The sequence below is a fragment of the Anser cygnoides genome, chromosome Z (assembly GCF_040182565.1).
Source record: "Anser cygnoides isolate HZ-2024a breed goose chromosome Z, Taihu_goose_T2T_genome, whole genome shotgun sequence".
Classification (NCBI taxonomy): Eukaryota; Metazoa; Chordata; class Aves; order Anseriformes; family Anatidae; genus Anser; species Anser cygnoides.
In genome coordinates, this window is record NC_089912.1 from 42,790,595 (window position 1) to 42,815,929 (window position 25,335).

Genomic DNA, 25,335 nt, shown 5'->3' on the forward strand with positions numbered 1-25,335 from the left:
GACTTAAGCGCACAGTCTCTGAGCATACACGCTGGTCAAGTCACACTTGAAGATATGCCCCATGCATGCACTTACTGCACTGCAGCTGCTAAAGCACAAAACACATTCAGCCCATTGAATCAGACTAAAACCAGTCAAACCCACATCACTGAGTGTGATGCATTTAATGTGGACATCATGCCCTCAGCACTACTTCAGTTCAGGACATTGCTATGCTGCTCCCCAAAAAAGACACAGCCAGAGACCTTTGTTAGTGACAGGATAATGAGCTAGACAGTCTTTTTACCAGCCCACATTATGTTCTTGTGATCTGCCAGTTCCTTATCATACATGTCGAATGCTCTGCCAGTTCCTTACCCTATTTGAGGTTGATTAATGACAGAAGGCCATTATAAGTCTGTTTTGTTAAAACATTTTATATTAAGGAAATGGTAAAAGAGAGAAAAAAATTAACAAGAGTTGGGCACTTTTGATTTAAAATGTAGATGCTCTCCTTACTCACATGTATTGTAGGTTGACGTTTTTCGTAAATGCCTGACGGGACACAAACCGTAAGCCTGAATTCACCACAGTCCTATAAAAATAGATAAAACTGTTAGAACAGTTTGTTTACAATACATTGCTAAGAATAATGACAATAATGGCAAAAATAAGAATGTGGATGAAATCTCTACATGGATGAACTGTAATGTCTACAATTGTCCTTTGTAACATATAAAGTCAGACCCACTCTCTGAGGGGGTCCCTACATTCTTCTGTCAGAGAAATAAAGAAGAAATAGCCTTAAAAAATATTTACTCTGTGTACTTACAGATTTTTAAGTCCAACATAAAATCCAACTTCATTGTCATTAATGCTTTCTAATTTTTGCTGGTTTGCGATGTAACTGTTGAAAAAGCAAGACAGGAAAAGTATGAAAATGGTTCCTTCCATGGCTTTGATTGTTCAGGGGGCAAGCACTGAAGCCTGAAATGTGGCAGCAGTTGCTCCCCTGTCACAACTGACACTAAGCTCTAACCGGAGCATCTGCAATGCAAAAGTGATCCTTAAAATCTTCTCCATCATTTAAATGGTACTTTGTGGGACAGGGCTGAAGGAGAAAGAGTTGAGTTTTACAGAGGGGAAATGAAGCTTTGCTCATCGAGGAAGGAAGTCACCCTGAAGACACAGTAAAAAAAGCTGCATTACCATGCTACTGTTTTCCATGACACTGCTTCCCTACATCATGGATTTTACAACAGCAAGAGTCAGTCTTAATGGTGGCAGTGGAGTTACTCCCACTTACATTTGGGGTGGACTGCCCTTCTCTCATGTTGTTAGCCTAATTACTTGTTAAACTGATTTCCTCTCAGCACCAAAGCAGTCTGAGTTCTATTTACAAGGTGTAGCAATAGGAAAACAAAGACAATGGCAGATGCACTTCATGGAACTACATATGCAAGTGGAATTTAAGAGAAGAGAAACTATCATAGTAGAACAAAGCACTGTGAATCCACTCACATAAAAAGAATATCCTTTGGGCCTAAGCCCAAAAAGGATGTGGGCATGCAGGCTGGTCCTTTGCATTATTACCATGTGAGATCTACGAATGAGCAGTGGCATCCTGTGGAGTGGAAATTAAAAAGTTGCATGGGGAATGATATAATCTGTTACCTCTACTGCAGCAAGAAAAACAAAATTCACAGTGCAAATCATGCTGTCTAGGAAGAAGGAATAAGCAGAAACTGCAACTCAGCTAAACATTATTGGCTGAAAAGTAAGCTTGATGTAAGAAATCACCTTGCTAAAGAGTCCATGCATTTCAATAGATAACTCCAGTCACAAACGTAGAGATGCACTTGTACTTTCAGAAGCATCCAGAAATAATCAAGCCACAGGTTTTCCTAAAAAGGGGGAGTTTTCTTTGCTAGAATAAAACTTGTTTTCACTCTAAGCATTTATCATATTCAAAGAGAATTCTGGTGAATTAGAAAGGAAGGTGGATTGCTTTCCCACAAAAAAACTAATGTATTTCAACTAGTACATAAAAGAAACTGTGTGGCCACATCCCAACAGAAGATTGAGAATCCCAAGAGCTGGGCTGGGCCACTTCCAAGTTGCAAAGGTGACTTGGGCTACACTCTCTCCAAGTGCCAGGAAAAGCAAAAAAATTTCCCCGACTGGCATACATTGTCTCTTGAGAAAAGAAAAGCAATAAAAAGTCAATGCATGACACTGGACAAAACACATTACCCCTGCATCGTATGACACTGACAGCTCTGCAGATCTTCATAGGATAAGAATAAGAGCCATCACAGGACAATGACTTACTTTGAATTTAGTACGTACTTCCTTTGAATTTTAAAAGCAATCTGATCTCTTAGGGTTTATTAATCTATTTTTTTATTGTTATTGGGTGGTAAATTTATGTATTTTGCCAACCAAAGTAGTTTATTAAAGACTATCCCACCCAAGAGTCCTGCATGTGGATGAATTTGCTGCATCTGAACCTGACCCAAAGAACAGCTCATTGTTTAATTATAATCTTCTCTGTCGCTTGGATCTTATCACACTAAAATGCAGCTATTCAAGAGTCAACAAAGATATCTTCTTCATCCTGTCTTCAGTGTTCAACCGATAAGAACCCTGATGAGATGGATATAGGAAAAACACAAATGAGCTGGAATAAGGGAAAATTGACAGAGAAACACAGGGAGAAGAGACTCAGAAAAGTAAAAGAAAATGAACTGAGAAACCAGTTGCACTACCTGAAGATTAAGCCATTGGAAGAGTTCTGACATACACTGCCATAACACAGATCCATTACTTAAACACAGTTATTACACATCGAAATCTGACATTGCAATTTTAATCATAAAAACATTTACCCAGAACCTCCCACTACAGTGGAGGAGCTACAGAACTTTGATATAACTTACAGTGTCACATAAAAATATATTAGTGTATTACATTCTGTGGTAAACCTCAGCCAGTGTAAAACAGCTCAGCTCTGCTGAAGTCAATGAAGCTACCAACACAGCTTACATCAAATGAAGATCTGAGCACGATCACAGAATCTAAAAAAAAAAAAAAAAAAAAAGATCACATCTGGGAGGAAGAAGCAACATAAATGTATAGTATTTTCTCTTTTCTATCTTTCTCTTATTGCGACCCTTAAAAGAAAAAAATAAGGGGGGGGGGGGGGGTGTGCAACAGACAACCATACTTTTCTCTGAGATGGTTGCAGTGAATGTGGTGAATTATGGTGAATGTGGTGGATGATTTAAGATGCCACCTTCTCACTAACTGAAAAGACCAAAGAACCAAAAAGGACCATCAATTATCCATAACTGCACTTCAGGTAGGAACACAGAACACTGGGTTACCCAGTTACATCCAGCTGAGTGTAACTAGCTCAGAACAATAGCTGCTATGCAATACATTTGTTAAACGCTCTCAGTCCAGAATATGACAGTAAAGAATATTTCACACATTTGAAAATCCTTGCAGAAAGAATGGACAGATGTAATTTACCATGAGCAGGTTCTCTTATGCTTCCTTACTTGCTTAACAAGCCTGTTTTAAGTTAAGCCTTTGCAGCTATTTCATAGCAGTAAGAAAGGAAAAAGTACAGTGACTAACTCTACACTTTCAGGGGAAGTTGTTCTTCTGTTTAATTTAGAGGCAGATTTGAAATAAAACCTCTTCCCTAACTGAATTCTATTTTTACCTTCTTCACAACTACTCTACCTTGATGTTACTTATCATCAAACATTAATACTCTAAAAGCTCTGACTTGCAGTGGGCGACGCTGAGAAATGTAATTTGCCTGCCTGCCCTTAAGAACATCCACCCTGTTCTTTAACTGAAGGTTTTATCGTAGCACAGAAGAAAAACATCCTGACTCATGGCTGGCTGAAGTCACATGAGGGGCTTGGAAGCTCCCCCTGTGCACCACAGAAAAGTGCAGCACCGCCAAAACCTAGCTGGATAACATCCAATCAGATCACACACAGCAGCTCACAAATACCAATTACTACCTCAAACCAAACCCTCAGCTGTCTACAATACTATTCACTTGATTATGCTATAGCATTCTGTCTCTCCTTCAGTGAGTCATCAGTAAACAGTATTTGTTTTTAGACCATCAATTTCATCTCCTCTTGGTAAACTACTGATTAATTCTAATAAAGGCATTCAGAATCATACACCTACTGACTGCACACTGCAATCTATAATAACATGTTCATCTCAGCGTACTTCAACAGCTATTGAACAATGCCACGCACTCATGCTTCACGGTTTCTGTAACATTATTGAAAGGATAATTTAAAATCTCATTGTGAAAGAGTTAACTCTTCCATGTTCTTTTTTAAGAGGGTGGTCTTCTCTTCTGCTCCTTACATATGTGAAAGACTGTAGATTAAGTTTGTACAAAGCCGGAAAAGCAACCCCACTGAACTATGAGAGCATAAAAAGAAAGCATATTCTGCACTTTAGAACAACTGAGCTTCTTTCGTGCTTTAAAACCTCAAAAAAGTATCTCACTCTAACTTTCAAATGTCTTTCAAAACATTCTTCCTTAACCTAAAAAAAAAAAAAAAAAAAGGTCAGCAGAATTCTGTGTCCCTATCTTATCTAATTTACCCTATTTCCTCTTTACTAATGTACATTAACGTACACTCTTTCATTTGGAGCTACAAGTTCATGCTGGAAAAATTTACTGCACCCTAGTCTTGACAACATAGATGCAAGCAAACATTGTAATTCAGCTCCAGAAGTATTTCTGTTGCCAGAAAGCTCCCTTTATGGGAAACATATTTTCTTAACACTCTAAAAAATAAATCAATTATATGTTTACTGCTGGTTCATACAGCTGGGGAAAAAAATTTTGAAAAAAAAAATTGAAAATTAATAAACATTCCCTAGTGAAATGAAATGTTTCTGAGCTTTGGGAAAACTTTATACTCTGAGTTATTTTTTCACTAAATCTTTAGGGAGAAGGCAGCACACTCCAAACATTGAACTGCCAGTAGATGAATTACCATTTAATGACAGGTCACGTATGTCCCTAGTATACACTACTGTGAGAGCTGTATGTAACATCCACAATTAAACACTGCAAAGTTCCCTAGTGCTGTATTTTCTTACAAAATCAAATGTCAAACCAAGTTCATCAAAAGGCAAGCTAAAACTTACAGACATTTTTGGCACACCTGGGCTGATTTATGGTTATGCATCAAAATCATGCAAAATTTTGTAAGCTTGACACAATACTTGATGAAACTTGGCAGATTCAAATGGGTTTCATTTGCAGCCCCTCTCAAACCAAACTTAAAATAATGCTCGAGGGGTGTGAACTCGCATAGTTTGAAAATGAAGCATAGAGCTATACAATGCTGCATATCAGGAATGCCAGGTTTCAGACAGATGTAGGGACCAATGACATAATCTCTACTCAAGCAAGAAATCTTTATATGTAGGACCACACTCCCCCTAGGAGAGAAACTCTAACAGCATTCAATGAGTATAATACAGACACCTACAAGAAGAAATTTCTCTACAGATACACAGGCTCAATCTTATTCCAATTATTTATACTGTATTGCTGTCCTCATCTGGTATCATCTGTGCCAGATTTCATTAGGCCAATATCAAGAAACAGAACTTTGACAGCTGAAAAAGTGTGTCCTAACTCAGGAAAGAGGCACAGCATCCAATTGGCACCATGGACTTACACAGAATTCAGCAGTTGTACAAACAGGTGCTCGACTCCTTGCCTCTTTGGTGTCTCCTGACAAATTGTGAGCAAGTACTGTTCTTTTTGTTGTTGTTATTGTTGTTGTTTTTACTGTGAATCACCCTGTATACCACAAAGAGTGGAAAATCAATTGTGACTATCCCAGGTTCCTTAAGTCATCCTTTAGGGTAATTTTTGGTCTCATCTAGAGTATTTGGCCATTAGCCAGAGAAGACTAAATCATAAAATCATAGAATATCCCAAGTAGGAAGGGACCAATAAGGATCATCAAGTCCCACTCCTGGCACCACACAGGTCTACCCAAATATTCAGACCATATGACTAAGAGCACAGTCCAAACACTTCTTAAACTCTGGCAGGCTCGGTGCTGTGACCACTGCCCTGGGGAGCCTGTCCCAGTGCCTGACCACCCTCTCTGTGGGTGGAACCTACGGAGGTTCCCTAGTACCCAGCCTGACCCTCCCCTGTCCCAGCTCCATGCCGTTCCCTCGGGTCCTGTCGCTGTCCCCAGAGAGCAGAGCTCAACACCTGCCCCTCCGCTCCCCTCGTGAGGGAGCTGCAGGCCGCCATGAGACCTCCCCTCAGCTTCCTCTGCTCTGGGCTGAGCAAACCAAGGCACCTCAGATGCTCCTCATATGTCTTCCCGTCTAGGCCCTTCACCATCTTAGTAGCCCTAAAGGAGGTTGCTCTCCACATGCCAGCACAGGCACTCTAGAACTGACAGAATTAACTCTGGGATCTTCCTTGGCAGTCACTGGAACACACATTTTTTGAGAGGCATACACACAAACTCTTCACTCCACATATCCCACATTCAGATAACACACTGTTCGGGGCTATCTGAACTAGATGTCTCATGGCGAAGGTCAGTGAGAACAGTTAGCTTGAAGAATTCCTTGTTCTGGACATGTGGCTGCACCACCTGCCAGGAGACAGCGGCACTCACACATTTGCTCCATGCCAAAATACTATGATTATCCAATCAGTAGTATCCAACAGGTAGCAAGCAGTTGCCATTGGGAATTACTTCTCCAATCTCTCCTGATATCCTGAACAATTAGTGTCATTTCACCAACTTAAAGTAGGAGAAAGGAAGAAGACGGTGGTGATCTCAGTCTGGTTCTGGTGCTGCAGGGGCGGATCCATACTCTTGCTTATGACTACAACTGCTTGGGAAATGGAAAACCCACAGTTTACCAGCCAGCCTTCGTTCACTCTTTACAGAATGCAAACATGAAGGCAAAAGTAAAAATAAATGAATATGTCTGCAATGCAGAGTTTAAGGAAACAGTTACTATATTTAGAGGCAAGGAAAATGAAACGTAATGCACCCTTGGGCTTACTTATGTCTCTGGTTTGGCTTCAAGGTGTTTGTTTTCTTCTCTTCAAAATAGCACACTACCAAATCTAGCCAACTCTCAAGACACCTCATGCAGCTATCCAGATTTAAGATTCATGCCCTTGACAAGCTCCACATTCAGAACTACTTTCCCAAAATGAATGCAGAGCTTATTTAAATATTTTCTCCATCAGGATCACTATTCAGAGACCTGTCCTCCCCACTGAGCTCCATGAAGTTCATACAGTTGATATTTCACCAAGGCATCAATTTTTGACATTTCTCGAGGTCAGTTGACAGCTACAGTCTAGCTTATCCTTAGCAAAGATGTTTTGTAAATGCTGGTATTTGTTAATATACTCAAAAAGAAGTATGAAACTGGACAGACAATAAGCTATTAAATCAAAAAGCGTATCTTAATCACTGACTTTACACTTATCTACAAAGTACATTTTACCTACTGCACAAGAAATCGTCTCTGCAGACTGTCAAGAGGCTTAAACTGCTATACAGGTCCTTTATAACATGTACACTAAAAATAACACATTATATAAACATACAGAAGAAGAGTAGTGAATGTGGTTCTGTGTTAGCTCTCTAAAGGAAACACACATAAGAGTAAACAAGCTTTTTTTTCTTCTTCTTCTTTTTTGACTTGATAGTAAGAAAAAGCATCTTGAAGGGACATATAAATGCAAACAAATATATGTGACAATTCTTTTTGCCACAAAATCACCTACTGTAGTGACTTTTCAAAGAATAGTAACACAATTGCTCTCTTTTTCAGCACTTGTACACACTACCTCTGTAGCTGTTACTGGCCTGGATGCAAAATGAAAACGGAAAAACATCATTCCGTAACAGCACAGTAAGATTGCTCCTAACCATCCTTTAGATGTGTCTTCTTAGTTCTCTCAGTGAATGAAAACATTAAAGCATTTTGGTTGATGTCAAAACCTTTGAATTCTTTTCTTCCCAGGCATCCAAGTTCAGGCAGTGACTTTGTGGAGGGATGTCTTAAGTAAGTTGCACATCCTTCAGTTAGATAAGTACTTGTTGACATAAATCAGTCTGCTTCACAACAGTTCAGGTCCTTTTCCTGTCTTCAAGTTTTGACATGTTCAGTATTCCCCGAGTCTTTTTAATTCAACATAAGAAAGTCCCTCTGAAATTCCCTCTGAGGTCAGCCATCCTCCCACATATATTATTTCCACTGTTTGACACGTGGCTTTATTCAATTTTAAATTACTGGCTCTTGAAATGTCACATATTCTGTTCAATCTTTTCTGATATTTACCGGATCATCAAGACATATGACCATACCTGGTATGCTTTCCATTGTACCACTCACTGTGTGCAATACATCTTGCACCAAATACAGATCAAAAGGTAGTACTTCCAAATGATGAAGTGAAACTACAGAACTTGAAGCCATCTATTCAGGAAAATCCACCTGTATTCTGTCAATGCTTTAAATTTGCTGAATAATTTGACTCCTGACATCTCAAACAATATTCCCCTTTCCATAAGCCCCCCAAAAAATTGTCCTTGCTCTGATTTTAAATTTTGAGAATCTACATACAGTCATAATCTCTCTTCTTTTTGTCTGCAACCCCTTTTCCCTTTCAAAAGGGATACAGATTGTCTTTCTGAATTTCCATTATACCAACTTACTTGATGTTTACCTCCCTCTTCTAGGCTCAAAACAGGTTGCCACCTTCTGTATGTCAACATCAATCTTACTGTTTGTATTTAGCCAATGCATTTCACAGAGTACATTTCAAAAGCATTCAAATTACTTCTCTGCCACAATCTTCCAGGGGCACTTTTTGCTATTCCACATTTATAGTTTCCTATTTCTCTTTCTTTTATCACATTTATTTTCATTCTATTCTCTGTCCTGTCCATTTCTTTTCACTTAATTGGCCAATCTACTGAATTTATAGTTTCTTCCATTAGCATTCCTAAAAACACCGCTTTCTCTTCACTCGAGGAATCCTGCTCTTCACTTAATGTAAGTAGTTTCTTACTTGCACTGAATATATTAGCATAATCATGTGTTTTTTACACTTTCTGAACATTTGTCAGTATCCAAAATATTTCTAATACTCATGCTGACTAACACATTGCTGCCACTTTTTCCATAACCTTCCACGTTCATGTATTTGGCCAATATGATTTGGGGGAAATCCTCCCATGCAACAGTACATGCAGACCCATGTTCTGTGTCTTTCCTTCAGGTTTCTATTTGTATTGCTCTTCATTCTGCTGCTTGACATATACATATTGCCTTTTCAAAAGTGAGATCAACTTGACTTAAAACGCGTTCATGGACATGTTTATTGTTATACTTTAGGAAAATCTATTCTTTTGTAAGTGACAATTTTCCATTTTAATACATTTCTAGTCTTTGACCAGCTTCTCTACTATTTTCCCTTCAAACTATACTCTCACCCTGCATATACCTCTTTCAGAAGGTGATGTGTTTGGGTTTTTTTTGCTATAGTGGTCTTCAAACTATTTCACCATTTCTACAAACTCACCTTCTCCTTCTCCACTACTAACTTCACAGCATTCTTCATTTACCTTCACAGTTTTTGCCCCTGCCACTGCTTAAGAGTAGAGTAATATTTTTCTCATCTGCCAAGCTGTTTATCCTTAAGGCTCTTGTAACCAAACCACACTGCTGCACACACCTTTCAGCACTCCTTCAGTTTACATACCTTTTGCAACTTAACCAATCCCCAGGATATATGAAGTTCAACTACACAACATAGGGCAGATACTTCAATGATATCTCCAATTCTGTAGGTCTCTCATCTCCTAAGCCTTTCAATTCAGACACCCACTGTGAAGAGCAAAACTGCCTTATAGTAAATTGCCCATTAAAAGTCATATGAAGATCCAGAAGTACTCTACAGCAGGCAAAAATTGTTCATACAACCAGACCAAGAAAGCAGAAGGAACAAGTGCCCCATCTCCATGCAAACAGGAATGCCATGGAGGGTTGGGAAAAATGCTCAGGGCAGGGAAGATCAACATAATCTTTCTTCCACCCACTCCCAACTCCAAGACAAGGGGTATCTATTTCTGCAGCTGTGACACCTAAGTCCACATCCCCCAGATGACAAAAGCTCCAGGCAACAAGACAGCTAGTGAACATAAACATGGTCCAGGATCTGCAGTGATGTCTAGAGTTGGAAAAAAAAAAAAAGGAAAAAAAAAAAAACAAAGAACGTCACATGCAGATTTGAGATTTGTGCCAAATCAAAATGTTTGTAAATCTATGTGCATCTGACCTGAAAATTTTGAAGTTTTGTGTACATGTGTCAGTATGTATGCAATACACAATACTGAAGAGATACTTAAATTCCTTCCACTTTAAACTGTAAAATACTTCAGCATAAGCCTAAGTACACTACTTACTCCCACTGAAGTCAACAGAACAGCTCCCAGCAGGAGAGAACTGTACGTGTGTTTACCAGGTAAAGATCATTGTATGCATAATGAGTTCCAAAACCAGTTTTTAGAAATTAGGAAGACGCAAGTCTGGAGGGAGAAATAGGAGATGAATAAGCAATAGCCTGTTCACCTGTCTACCCAAAATAAAATGCAATCTCACCCTCCAAAACTAGACCCATATTCACCAAATAGGTTCCACTGATTTAAAAATAAAAATAAAAGCCTCTCTGTGTGAGGTAGAAGACCACAGGTTTGTGAGAAATGCTGAATACAGCTGTTCACCATGGTCCAAGAGTACCAGGTTCAATTCTTACCTCTTCCTGAGGGAATGTGACCCAGTGTCTCAAAAGACACCATAAAGCACCATAAAGCACTCTGAGAGAGGGCTGCCTCAACCCTACCTGTTCATGTGGCTCTCATTTCTGCCATCACTGAACACTCAGGAGAGCAGGACCCAGACATCTCACTGCACAAATGAGCGTCATGGTCGCTTAGCTAAATAGGCTGTCCTGCTCTCTGGCTCAGAAGTACATTTAAACACTCCAGGCCAAGTAAGGTGACTCAGACAGGAAGAATCAAGGCAAATCCACATCTGTATGCCACACAGGACAGCAGTTGTGATGCTGATGTGCAAGACCCAGGTTCTGACCAACGCCAAGTTCAACGCTTGGTTCTTCGAGCCAAGACAGCCCCAACGTGTTCTACTGAAGACGTTTGCTTGGACCGCACAAACAACTCACTCCACAGCCTAACGCTGCTCACTGGAGGAAAGCTCTTGCATTTCCGCTCACCTTACTGAACTAAGTCCCCCAGGTTTTCTTACTGAGAGTGGAAGGGGAGGCCTCCATCAGGTAATTTGCAGTAGGAATCTAATTTAGCCTCCTGAATCACTTCCTGGAAGAAGCGGGCTCTCCGCTGCTGGCAGAAGAGAAGCCAGCTGCTTTAAGTGCCTTTGCTGCACAGTCTGAAAGGAGTTGCCAGATTTTAAGTGCTGAGGCCTGGGACAGTCCCAGACATGCTGAGCAAGTCCAGTGCGTGACACTTGCAGCACATGCTGTGAAGTCTCCCAGTGCATGCCCATAAGTCTGACATGCCCAGTATGCGCACTTGATTTATCCGCACATGCTCGCTGTGCCGTCTGGCATTTAGAAAATCAGACAGTTGTTGCAAAAGAATGGGAAAAGTCACGTCCTATGCACGCTTCATGTGGGATACAGCATCCGATTGTGTAATATGCATTTCACAGAGTATCTGCTGAATATGGCCCTGATTATTTTTATATGTATGGTTCAGAAACAAAAAAGGTAAAAATAAATTCATTTAAATCTAAAACTGGGAGATTTCTTTTGTCCCAACAGTCAAACCACAAGGTAAAACAGATAACTCGCGTGGCCCCAAATAGAGCTCCATCATGGGACTCTTCCACAGGAAGCCCAGATGTGTCACCATTTCACTGTTTTAATGTTTCAGCAATGGGCTAACTTTGATTAATGCATTGTCCTTCTTCTATTTAAACATCAGGCAGATGTATATAGTGGACCATGTATTCTCTGTGGATCCGGTATATGCTTTTGTTGCGACTGTAGCTGCCACTCTTTTGCATGGGGAAGTACTGTGCAGGTTCAGTTCAATATGGAATTAGTACAATTTCAAAAAAAAAGTCTCTAAAATACTCATTCTCAACTTCCTATTGACTCAACATATGTAGTCTTCACACAGTAGGAAAATGCAGGGAAGCCAAGAAAAATCCCAGACAAGCATACATCAAGCAACGGAGCAACAGGCCACCTCTCTTCCAAAAGTAAATCAGGCAGGAAAATGTTTGAACCGGTTATTTTCATGCCTTAGTTATGTCCTCTAAACTACTTTGCATTGGTGAAATGCCAACTCTGTCAAGTTTTGCCATTGACTTTAACAAGTTCAGAAAGCAAGCCTCAATTTTCCCCTAAAATAAAAGGCATCAAGTGAAAGGACCTTGCTGGGTCATGATCAGGAGGCTTACCAAAAGGCTGGTTCGAGTCACACTGTTCAAAGATTACAATCTTTTAAAATGCCTCTAAAAATGCCTTGGGCCTTGGGCCTGTCTTGCTCTATCTTAATTCTGCAAAAAGTCTCATTTCTTGAGGCCTTGACGAGGAACCAAAAATATTGACCTGAAACCCGATCTTCAAGAACATATCCTACCAATGACAACCCAGGCCAGAAACAAGAACAGCTGAATTGCTATGAAATATGTTTAACAGTTTCAGCTATAACTTCTGTCAATAATCAACATTCAGTGCAGTTCATTTTCTTCCAGGAATATTTTAAAAAATTGCATATTCACAACAGAATTTCCATGGCGTGGCTCCTTTCCCGTAAGTGCATTATGGTTTTTCAATGTTATGTTAATAGTAGCTATATAAGAAACAATATCTCTGTATACATATTTCAGTGGGGTTTAAGCTTGGTTTGCTTTGTGTGGTTTCTGAAAATACAGGCTCACAATCAAAAATTGAATTAAGGTGTATGCCCAATATATTTTATTTCAATAGCAGCTCTGTGCCTACATACATTTGTATAAAAAGATCTTAGCAAACACAGCGTGCAGTAACAGAGCAGTACGGGCATATGGCTTTCAAACCTCTACTAATTTATTTCTCCATTTGAAATGCACATAAATGATGAATTAATACAATCAGTGCTCCACTTTTTAAAGGACAGTTTTCAAAGAGAGGCTTTTCAGGCATAACAAGCTAAATATACATTTAACATCAATAAGCAGTGAGAGGGTTTTTAGGGTTTCTAGAGTTCTCTGCTTCATTTTTCATCATTTATTACTCTTCATTACTGGCTACGCTCATCCAGCTTGGGCAAGGATATTCTGCTAGTCAACTTCACTGACGTGTTGTTAGACATTGCTGCAGTGAGAGATGACAAACAGGGGAAAGAGGGAACTGCAATACAAAAAGAACATTTTTTTTCCCTCTTACTTGAAAGCAAAATCCAAAATGGAGAAATAAGGATCTTGTTTAGTTATGTAAAAGTTTTTATTTTACTGTGATTTGAGGTCTAGAATCTTACTAAGCTGCCTTCTCCCTTACACTTCTGGAATTAAAAAAAAAAAGAGAGAGAGAAATCCAGAAAATGTCACCCTAAAGATATTGCAGGGTGGACTGCCCAACCCTCTGTTTTCTTGTTAGTAGGGAAGGAAGCACAAGCTTCTTGAAAACAACATATCTAACACCAAAGCCTCGAATTCTTACAAACGGCCTTCATTTTCATATATAAATCCCAACCCTCTCTTACAACTCAAGTGACCAAAGACATAGAACAAGAGGCAGTGTTTTGCCAGCCCACTCCTACACAACACTGAGCACCACCTGAAGGATGCTGCATTCCTCCAGGAAAAGCTGGTTCACCCCAGCCTGCCGGAGACAGCCCCTGTCAGCCCCCGAGGAGCCCATCAGTCCTTACCGACTGGAAGGACGAGGACTAAAACAAGGCATAATGAAGATTGCTGGGAGCAAAAACATCCAGCATATACAAAATCCTTTATTTTGTAATGTCTGAAGTATTTTTAAACCCTGGAAAATGAAAAAAAATTTTAAAAAAGATTTTTCTAATGCTTACTTTCAACTCACCTTAACCTGCTACCCAGATCTTTAAAAGTATATAGAAAGGAAAAAAAAAAAAAAAAAGACAAATAAGACAAATTCTTAAAATGAGCTTTTTTATCACCACTGCCCCTACCCCCTTTAATAATTTGTAGCCTCATGCCTTGTATTTTACTATATAATTCCAAGTCACCAGAAATAGCTTTGCAAACCAGCCAAGCCATGTATTGCTGCATAGTCTAAAGTTCCTTTGAAGAAGAAGGGGCTGGGGGTTGAGAAGCCTTGAAGATAGTTTTACACTATATTTAATCTACAACAGCCTAGAAATCTAAAATGAAAGAGACCCAAAATACCAACAGCACTGATCTTCATATGAATTTCAACATGCCTTTTTTTTTAGAGCAAGCTCACATGACTTGTTAAATAATTTACTCTATAAATTACTTATCCTGTCTTATTTATTAACAATTCTAGAGTGCTTTATATAACTGCATTAGTAATTTACTTTGTGGTTTTGAAACGTACGCAATACACAATCACCTCTCTCTTTTACTAGGCAAGAGCTAAGAAGTCACCTATTTGTTGGCAAGCAGCTCTTCCTGAAATACACTCACTAATTTCAAACCCCCTTCACCTGAATAAACATAAGTCAACATACTAATGACTTGATACCAGAGCTGAAAAACTATGCCAGGAATATACTAACAGTGCAAGAAGACACTTTGAAATCAAGGTCTATGAAGTGTCATAGACACAGAGATATACTAACAATACATTTTATTCAATGAGAAAGTATTAGACCAGTCCTTTTACAAAAAGTCCTGAACATTTCTGAAGTGACTCATTTACTATCCTATTAATATTCTTGCTCAAGTGATCTCACTAAGAACTACTTACTTGCCATAGTGCCTGGATTTAACAATGCTTATATACTCATTTTGCTCTCACCACTCTTGCTCCTTAGCTCTTAGTGTGAGCCTCAATGACTGATAACCGTGACTTTAATGCAGGGCCTTGCTGTGGAGTTCCATTTATCTCTAATAGCATCACTAGTACCAAACAGTTATATAATTGAGCTCTGTTACGATGAGCGATTTTAGCACTGGCACATGCTTTCCAGATCAAGGCCAGCCCATGTCAGCACCCTAACCAACTGTACAAATCTAAAATCTCACTAGAGACAGGGATTTTTATTAATCTGCCTTTTATTCACCAGAATGAGAAAACTGTGCAAAATAACAAGGAAGGGAAAGAATGAGGAAGATGACTAAGAAAAGCACCAGGCAGAAATACTCCTATGCCCTCCCACACCAAGTTTCAGCAGCTGGGCCTCACAGGGCTAATGCAGGAGTGCTCTGGAAGTCTTTCTGCTGATTTCTGTAGATTTGGATGCAGATCCTACCAGAAATAAAGTAATAGCTGGACTGGGAAGAGAGGATTTATTAAGCTCTAAACCACCATTTACATTGTGGCCCAAAATAGTGCGGAAGCTCCCATGTACCAGGCAGTGGAGGCTGCCCGATGCATGGGACCGCAGGTCTGTTATTCCCACCAGCATCACGCCACCTCTCTCCTACCTCTCAGAGCCAAGGGGAAACCCTTGCTGCCCACTTGCATCCTGCCTGCTCGGTACCATCCACCCAGCCCACAGCCAGCAACCATGGCTGCCACATGCCCACCCTGACTGTTCAGTTACCACAGAAATCCCACCACACACAGCTCAGGTGAGGATCTTTACTCAGCTCATGTGCCCTTGGAGTCAGTAGATGTTTTGCCTAGGATCACAGGATCCTCTCCAGTCAAGAGGAGGGCATAAGCAATAAATGAAGGATTGGTCTCAACAGGCATGCAGGAAATACAAGGGAATAAATTACTAGAAATTAAGTGTCTTATGCTCTTCTCACTCTCATTTATACCAAGAGTAATTCCACCAGAGACCAACAGAATTGTGTTCCTGTATCTACAGAGCGCATAAAAGAAAAATCAGGCCTGAAGCTTCCTAAGTAAAATGCAAAGATTCAGCCTCTTAAACTGGTTTCTTAGATAGAATAAAGAAAGATGTAGTGTTAAAAGCATATCTTCGTGATCTTTATATACCATGGAAGAACTGCTTCTTTACATACTCACTGCTTGCTAAGTTCCCGCAATGAAATAATGTGACAGTTACTGCAGTCCAACTTTTAATTTATGTCTGCAAATTAAAGGGCCTTCATGTTTTATGTCAAAAGTATGCTAGAAAAGACCATCTTAAATATGTGCAAGAGCATCTCCTGAGAAATCCATGACTCAAAATTATTTTTAGAACACCAAACACAACAACATGCAATGTCACAGAATGATACAGTAAAAATTGAGAAAAACTGTAAAGACAGCGATGCTGACAAAAACATAGGGCAGAATGAAAACGAAAAGCACCAATCCAAAATGACTAGACATGTTTTAAGTTGATTGTGGCTGGAGTGCATATTTACATATGCATTTATTCCTCTGGCCTTTTAAACGGTTTAAATTCTAGGGGGAAATTGCTACATTACCTCCAAATTGGAAGTACTAGATAATAAGGCTAGCAAAGCCTATGAAGATGAGCAGAGATGCATAGCTTGAAGCAATTCTTTTTAATGAAGCAATCCACAGAATATTAAACAAACATCTGAAACAATAACTGCCGTAACAACTCAGAAAGGTTGTTCCATTCTCATAGGTCCTAAAAATCTGCCAAATGTAGGCCGTATGTGAGTAGTAGAAATGAATGCCACCAGCTTTTTCGCCAGCTTTTTCGCCAGGCACACACAGGGAAATGCAGCAAGCTGACTACAACAAACTGCAGAAAGGTAGCCCAGGGGTTCTAGAATTAAGCTAATATCACACAATATTTCATGGCATTTTTGTATTGTTTCTAAAGAAAGATGAAAGACAAGAAGGGAATAGAAGAAGATGATAGAAGAGAAGGAAATAGAAATTAAACAGTAAGAAAACTGTATGGATTTGGGGCAAAAATATTCTGGATTTTTTTACAATAGAAATGTTGTGGGTAACAATCCAGAAACAGCAGCGGCTGGGGAAGATAGACAAAACAGCTTTAGAAGGCTTTTTCTCCAGGTCCTGTACGCCCAGTAGCCGAAATTTTTGCTCAGCAAGAGTCTTTGCACCTTTTCTCAGGCAACCTATGTGGATGCCACAGAGTACAGAGGCTGTTAAAGGATTTAGGATTGAACATGAATCACTACACAACTCCCTCACCGACTATCAGCTGCAGGCAAACAAGGATGGAAAAAACACGACCGTGAGAGAAAAAAACAAAAAACTTTTTGCACCTTCCTCGCTAATAGTGAGGGTTTCCTAATCCTCCAGCACTCAGAGCAAAAGTCTCATTTCCCCACAGGCTCAGCATTTTCTCCTTCAAGGCACCTTATGGAGAAGGGCAAAGCAGGCTTGCATGCCTATGGCCAGGGCAAGGAAGATAGTTTGCTCTCCCTTTCCCTTCCATCAGAATGTGCCGCATCCCTACCTTTCTCTTTTCCTTTTTTTTTTTTTTTTTTTTTTTTCCACTTGAAAAAGGGAATTGAAAAAAGGAGAGACCAGTGACGGGGGTGAAAGCCACCCATCGAAACCAGCAGGAATAAACCGTGGCCGCGAAACTGAAATCGATGGATTAATTAAAAACCCGCTGCCGCCGCAGAGGTGAGGCAGAGGCCGGAGGCCGCAGCCCAGCGCCCGCCCCGCGGATGCTCCGCGGCCGGCGGCGACCCCCGCGCCCTCCCCGCGCTCCTGGGAAGCCGCACCGGGGGCCGGCGGGATGGGTCGTCCCGCCGGCCTCGCAAGGGCATCTCCGTGAGGCCGAGCCCACGGAGATGGGGCTAAATCACGGCCGCGCTCTCAGGCTCCCGGCCCCCGCGGCTGCCCGCGGAGCGAGTGCCCTCCCTCGCAGGGAAGCTGCCCGCCGTCCCCCCAGCCAGCAGCCCCCCATCCCGGCCGTGCCGTACTCACATCTCGGTGACATTGTCGCCCTCGGCGCTCCGCTGCGGCACGGGGAAGGAGGAGATGCCCGGCACCGGCTCGGCGCACCAGATCCGCCAGGAGCTGCAGCGGCAGGACGCGGGGCAGCCCAGAGCGCCCCGCCAGCAGCCCAGCACCAGGCAGCACAAGCCCCACAGCCTCGCCAGGCCGGGGCCCGGCCTCCGCCGGCTGGATACCGTGCCTCCCCCCATCACCCCAGCGCTGCCCGACGGCCTCCTCGGGATGCTGCGGAGGGTGCGCAGCCTTCCGCGCCGCGGGCCGGCACCCCGCGGCCGGGGCTCACATGGGCGCGCCGCAGCCGCAGCCGCCGCCGTGCCCGACCGGGGGCTACGAGGGCCGGCGGGACTCAGGAGGGAGCCGGCACGGCTCGGCACCTGCCCCGGCCCCGCGGGTGGGCAGCGGCGCCGCCTGCCCCCGCGGCGGCTCCCGATGATGCTGCAAAACGCGCGGAGCGGCAGGGGCAGGTGGCGGAGGCTGCGCTCCTACCTGCGGGGGCTCGGGCGGCCGCTGCCCGCGGGAGGGATGGAGAGAGGGAGGGAGGGAGGGACGGAGAGAGGGAGGGAGGGAAAGAGGGAGGGAGGGCGGGGAGGGAGGGCGCAGCCCGCGGCGGCGGCGGCGGCGGGGCTCGGGGCGCCGTGCTCGCCGCTTTACGCACCGTCTCCTCCTCCCTCCAGCTGATAATAAAGCAGCCCCGGCTCCTGCTCCAGCCCAAGCCGGGGAGCTGCCGGCAAAGTGACGTGGGGCTGACGCAGAGAGGGGCAGAAACTCCACAAAATGAGCCTGAAATCCAAAAAAAAAAAAAAAAAGCGACAGGGGAGGGAGGAGGGGGGGGTGGAGAGGAGGGAGAGAAGGGAGGGTGCCGAAGATTAGATACCAATAGGCAGTCTGCGCCTGAGCCTTCACTCACGCACGCACATAAACACAGACTCGCACACGCGTACACACGCACACGGACAGTCGCGCACACGCACTCACACCCCCGCGGATGAGGAGCGCCCCGCCGTCAGTGCGGGCTCCCCGCTCCGCCGGGCGCCGTGGGGGGCTCCGCTCCGCGGCCCCGTGTGCCCCAGGACAGGGTCACCTCGCCGAGGGGCACCGGGCATCCCCTCCAGGGCGGGGGACGGCGGCACCCCTCTCGGTGGGGCGATAAAAGGGGCCGCTCTAAGACCCCCGCGAGGCTGCGGATGAGCGGCCCCCCGACGCCCCGCTGTTTCCCCGGGCAGCCTCGTCCATCCCGCAGCATCTCCGCGGTCTGGAGAGCCGGTTTTGCGCTCTCTTCCCCCCGGCTGCGGGTTTTCCGCAGCGGTTTCGGTGCCCCGCAGCCCGCCGCAGTGCCCGGCGCTGCGCGCTCCGCAGGCGCCACCGCGCGTCCCGCCGCCGCCGTGCAGCGCCCCGGGGCCGCCAGCCCGCACCGCGATCCCCCCGCACACGGGCACGGCTGAATAAGGTCAGAGCCCTGAGGCAGGCGGTAGCCCCCGCAGCCCATCGGGGTGCCCCCCGCCTCGGGGCGGCTGGGGGAGGCCGGCTCTCGGAGCTGAGGGTCGGTGTTTTCGGGCAGGGCTGACCCAGGCGTGTGCACCGCAGGTTTACAGAGAGAGTGATGGGGGAAATTGGGCCGAATGACAACGATGTCGTTCTTCTCATGTCTGAAGTGGTGCTCTTCCTGTCCCGATAAATAACGGGCAGACCTTGCTTCGTGTTGGCAGAGTGCTCACTTGCCTCTATACCATTACATCCAAAGGTGGTGATGGCGCATTCTGATGAAACTACCCGAGCTTGGTATTTCAGAATGAGTAATTCAGAGCTCCGCTGCTGAATTCAAGAAAGAATGGCTACAGAATTTTTGTTACAAAAGTACAGAACAGGTAGTCAATACGCTGTTTAGAAAGTGCTCAGGAATCAATTTGATATGGCACTTATTAATTGAATGAACACTCCGTTCTTTTTGCATTTCTCAGGCTACAGAAAAAATCCAATTCTTACAGGGTACGTTCATAGGCCTTGCATTCATAGTCACAGGCAGGGTTGGGTTTGCTCTTAAATAACATCTTGCTAACAAAGCCATAGCCATACCTAGCTGTAACTCTGATTCACGCCTCTCTATAGGGCAATGAGTGAAAATTAGATAAAGAAACATAAACGAAAATATTGTCAATCATGTTACCATATTTAGGACAAATTTATTAGAAATGTATGTAGGATTATTATATAAATACTTGTATCCTATTTGGAATGTATCTCTCCCTTGCCAAGTCCAGCATTCTGTCATTTCTAAATAAAACATGATCAAGAGAGTCCCAGGAAATAAGAAAGCCACATAATGCAGCATAAGAACATGAAAGGACCATAGAAGATATTACTCAAGTACAAGACATTTTGTCTACAAGTAACACAACACTGGTGAAAAAGGCATTAATTTAAAGTGTCATTTTTTTTCTAACGAGAAATGTTCATAGAAGTGTAGCAAGTAAGATGATCATTTCAAGGGACAATCTTCTAGGTACAATCCCAGTAGGATGGGATTTTTAAAGGATTTGGAGAAAAATGCTTAAGAGGAAAAGAGCAGAAAGATTACTGGCACGAATGGCAATATGATTCCATTTTCGCAAAAGCTTGGGAAAGGTCTCTAATGCAGGACAGAAGTAAAGTTTCCAAATCTTTTTGAAAGTGGCTGCAAAACCTAAATTAGTGTTCGCACAAATCTGTTTACAACTTCAAAAAATATGTCTATTTCCCTATCTCTTCTGGATGAATACAAAGACATCAGCTCTTAAAGACAGGAAATACTTATTGTAATACTCCTGGTGATTTTATGACAATAAGCTTATGCTTATCTAATCACATATAGGCACATATTGGACCTTATTACTTCACAGACATTTCAAGTCTGTTTTCTAAGATTCTAGGAAATTGAAAAGTTCTCAAAGTTTCAGATAAAACCATGCAGTTCAATCAAACTGGCTCATTATGTCATTCAATAATGTTGGAAGAGTGAAGTTCTGTAGGTAAGACCTCGAACTTGTAAAGCTGCAGGTAAATGTTAAATGATACTATAGCACATACTAGAAAACAGTCTTATCACCTGTTATAGAAGGTATTGGTTTGGATTTCCACAAGAGCATTGCTGAGCTGTGTGATAATCCTTTCCTGGAAGGGTTGGGACTTACCAACATAGATTGCTGATATTGAAAATGACCAGATGTCAAAGTGCATTGGTAAAATACCAAATTCCATTAAATATATATTCCCCGCTCCCAACTTAGCATTTTATCAAAATAGGTTGGTGGGCTGGAATAGAGATGGAAAGTACGCACAGTGAAAGCTAGGGAGTGCTCCACCTAGAAATACCATGGCTGGCCTGCAGTACTGGGGGAAGGAGCAGTTCTTTCACTAAGCACAGCTAGATGCTTGGAGTCTTTTAATTCTAGATTTAAAAAAGGTGAGCTGCACAAAGAATTGATGTGATAAATTGTAACTTTATTTCCACGTGAAGGTTTTTATTTATAAAGGTAACACCACTCTCCTATGCTTTTTCTCATAAAGAAAGTAGCAAAGAACTGCTTAAATACTTCCTATGAACTATTACTTAAAGGAGAAGTGCAACTAAGCCACCAGAGAAAAGTAGCTTTCTGGTAGTTCTGTGAGAGCACACATCATTCCAGAGGTGTTAAAACTAGAACAAAGACTTTTAAGTACAACAAGGCTATAGAGTGTGGTCAGAAGCCTAAAAAATACAAAGTCTGAGCTAGGATTGAAAGAACTGTCTTTGTTCAGTGTGCAAAATACTGAAGGGAGGTGCAATAACACTCCTGAAATATGTAAAGGGCTGTGCAAAGTGATAGGTGATGATTTCTTTCATTGTCTGTGAGACACAACAAAAACTAACAGACTTGATTTACTGCAAAGAAGATATATGTTAGACATTATGAAAACTTTTGTACGGTAAGCATAACAAATAGATAACCACGGAGAACACTGGAATCTCAAACAATTGAGCCTGGTTAGAGCAGTGAGGAAAGCGTCTCCCCAGAGCAGGTGAAGCAGAGTCAAATTTGCCATTGGTAGGTGAAAACAAGTAAACAGCTTTGCAGAGATTGCAAGTTCCCTTGCAATACACATTTCTTTGTCCATTTTTTAACTACCACATTTCAAGTTATGAGAGCACATTTTTCTGAATATGTTAGAAGCAAAACCAGAAGATGCTGAAATAGAGTGTTTTCTTGAAATTACTGTTACCTGAAATGGAGCTTGATCACCCCAAAACCTTAACTCATGCAGTGTATATCTTTGTATATCACAGCATAGAAATTACAGTAAATATTTGTAAAAGTGCAAGAACAGACTTGTAGAAAAGAGGCAAGAGCTGAAACTCAAAGAATCTATGTGAGAGTACTGTTATTTAGGTGGAAGAATAAGGAACTGTACCACAGAGCCTGGGGAAAGGTGAGGGCATGAATTGTGTGTGTACTGAGGTATCCTTTCTCGTCCAAAGGCATACACACATAAAGACCAGTCTTACATACCAACACCAAAACTGCATAGAAGCTTTGCATCTTAGCTGTTTACATTTTGCTTATTGTTTGGCAATTCCTAGCTGTCAGAGGAGAGCTCATAGGAACTCTGGATTTTATCAGAAACCCTTTGTTTTCCAGAGAAATATGCTAATTCTAATGCAACTTTCCACATGAATAATTTCTTGCATTCAAAATGAACCTGTGGTCAGCGAGACACATTCATACCATGACCCAGAGCAAGCATATTGAACATCTGCCAGGCTAGTATGTATGTGGAGATGTACTTGTCCCTCTTCCCAAAGTCCCCACATCCTTTACCCCTGTGACAAAAATCAGCTTCCACACAACTCCTTCAGAACTTCCTCAAAGCACAAGGCAGTCTGTAAGTGCCCTAGCCCAGCTTTTACTATTTACAGTATTCCACCTGTTCACAGGTTTATCCAGATATTTGATCATCGCTGATTTTGCACTCCTGAATAATGCAAGCATTTTCTCCTTCTCTGCTTCAAGCAGTTGATCAGTGCTTATTGACTTTAAAGTGAAGATGAATCCTGCCACCTTGTGATCAAGAAAATTAGCACACCATTTTGTTTTGTGAGGAAGGGAAGAAGGATGGAAGGGGAAAGGAAAAGTTAACTGTACCTACAATATTTATAACAAGTAAGGAATTAAATGAGAGCCTGAAGGCCTAATGGTTGAGTCCAGCTGGTAATGGCTTGCTGGGGCCTCCTCACAAGTGCAATCGCTCTGCTAGGAGCACTCTTCACACTGCAGCGTGCCACTTTTCATATCCCCACAAAGTTTCAAAGATGTGGGGTTTCAGTGGCCTTGCCAGTGACCTAATAATGAAAGCAAGGCACTTAACCCAGCCTCTTGGACTGTAGTCAGTTTCTGTCTGATGGCCAGAGGTATGAATCACAGAGCTCCTGGTAACTCCATGTTTCAATTATTTGCAGTGTGCTACAAAGGGTAGCGCTACATGCTTTTCATCACAAAGCAATCACATCATGGGGTAGAGGGAAGGATTCTCCTCATTTACAAAACTAAGCTAGCATTAGTGGAGGAGGCAGTAAAAGGCATGAACTTCCATTTTCTGCAGAAGTCCAAGGCAGCACTCTTTCTTTCTCTGGCTGATGGGACTTCACAGGAGCTGCCTACTGTCTGGATCACTGTAAGTTCCTACCCCTACTTCACTCTATTTTGTCCACCACTTTTCTGAGTCACTCTGCAGACAGCCAAGCAGGACAGCTGATTGATTCTACATATAACCGTTAAACTGCCTTCTGGACACCTCTGACAGCAAATGTTAATGGTGTTTTCACCTATGAGATGTCAGCAACAGGAATGCCAAAGCAGCTCTAACACTGCATTTGCTGGTTGTGTCAAATGCTATTCATTCAACTTTTTATCAAATGTATGGACTTGCTCAGTTCACAGAAATCATTTTTCCCTCAGATAATCCAGCTGACTTTCCTTATGCCTGTTTGCACACACATATTTTGCTATGGAAGACTTGCTTGTCTTTCTGATTACAAGGGTTCAACAGGTGGAAATTGCAAACATAATAAAAATCTGAAAACAAGTTGACAATTTTCTCCCAGTTTAAAAACAGCCCAAATAGTAAGGATCTGGGGGACATGATAAACTGATGAAATTCTGCATCCTCTTTTACAGCAATTAGTGTAAGCAGTAAAAAAATAAACAAGCAACCCCCCAGTCTTTGTTATACTAATTGAAAGTTTCAAAAATGACCTGAAAACTTAGCTGTAGCAACATTTCAAGTTAACTTCAGTTGGTATCACAAATTACTGACTAACTACTACTGACATTGTTTGTTGTCACCCATTCAAACAGACTACATACCATGAATGTGTATCACTCAAGACTGTAAGGGTAGAACACGATTTTTAACTCCTTACCTTCTAGGCTATATATGGTACACCAACCTGAAGAAGGAAATAGTTTGTTGCTCAAGATAGAAATCATTTAATTTATGATGCAGATATGCTTGACATGGCCATGCTACTTTCTCATTTGAACTGGGGTCACATCTCCTTCCAGAGGCTGTTACTCCAAGGGAAAATACTGTATCTACAATTGCACTTATTGCTGATGGCACAGGAGGGACATAGTAACCCTGTTCCAAATCGACAGATGGTGTCTGAACGTGCCTCTTCACACACTAGCATAGACAACAGCCATGAACAGAAATAAGCAGTCAAACTAGTAGATACCTAGAAGGTCAGAAATCAATAGTTTCTGACTGATTGGTTTAGGACTGAGAGATCCTGATGGCCTGCACCACAGAGGTGAATGGAGGTAATTCTTCCACTAAGGTTATGGATAATGTACTATGAATAGTTTGGTAATTCTAATCTCCTTGATCTGAAAGTATGGCAGCACTCTTTTTTTTTTTTCTTTTTTTTTTTCTTCTGCTGCTGCTTAATTTTTTCTTTCGTTAAGTTAAAGAAATTACATGATATTCACTATTTTTAAGACCAAGAAAGAGGGAAACAGAACTATTGTTATAAAAGACCCACCAACTTCTCTTACAGAACAGTAAAATATTCTGCTCTCCAAAAATGGTTGTCTCCTTCCCTGCTTATAAAATCATCTCTTGATGCTGATAATTTCTGTGCCAACCTCTAGCCTGACATAAGAAAATGT

General features: G+C 42.2%; 1 protein-coding gene across 10 annotated transcripts in view; it reads right to left on the reverse strand.

Annotated features, from left to right (window-relative positions):
• The window catches only part of NTRK2 (neurotrophic receptor tyrosine kinase 2), a 202,410-nt gene extending 183,920 nt beyond the window's left edge, over positions 1–18,490 (reverse strand). For 8 of the 10 annotated variants that reach the window (XM_048080554.2, XM_048080553.2, XM_048080556.2 and 5 more), the window contains exons 1-3: positions 18,125–18,490; positions 812–886; positions 503–574 (exon numbers count right to left, since the gene is read on the reverse strand). In XM_048080554.2, coding sequence (XP_047936511.1) covers positions 503–574; positions 812–886; positions 18,125–18,345 — 368 coding nt within the window. In that variant the 5' untranslated portion in view covers positions 18,346–18,490. Of the gene's footprint in view, positions 1–502; positions 575–811; positions 887–1,779; positions 1,799–2,918; positions 3,027–18,124 lie in introns of those variants that run through there. The other 2 variants (XM_066989061.1, XM_066989060.1) reach the window with 2 other exon arrangements.
• Between the last annotated feature and the right edge of the window lie 6,845 nt (positions 18,491–25,335).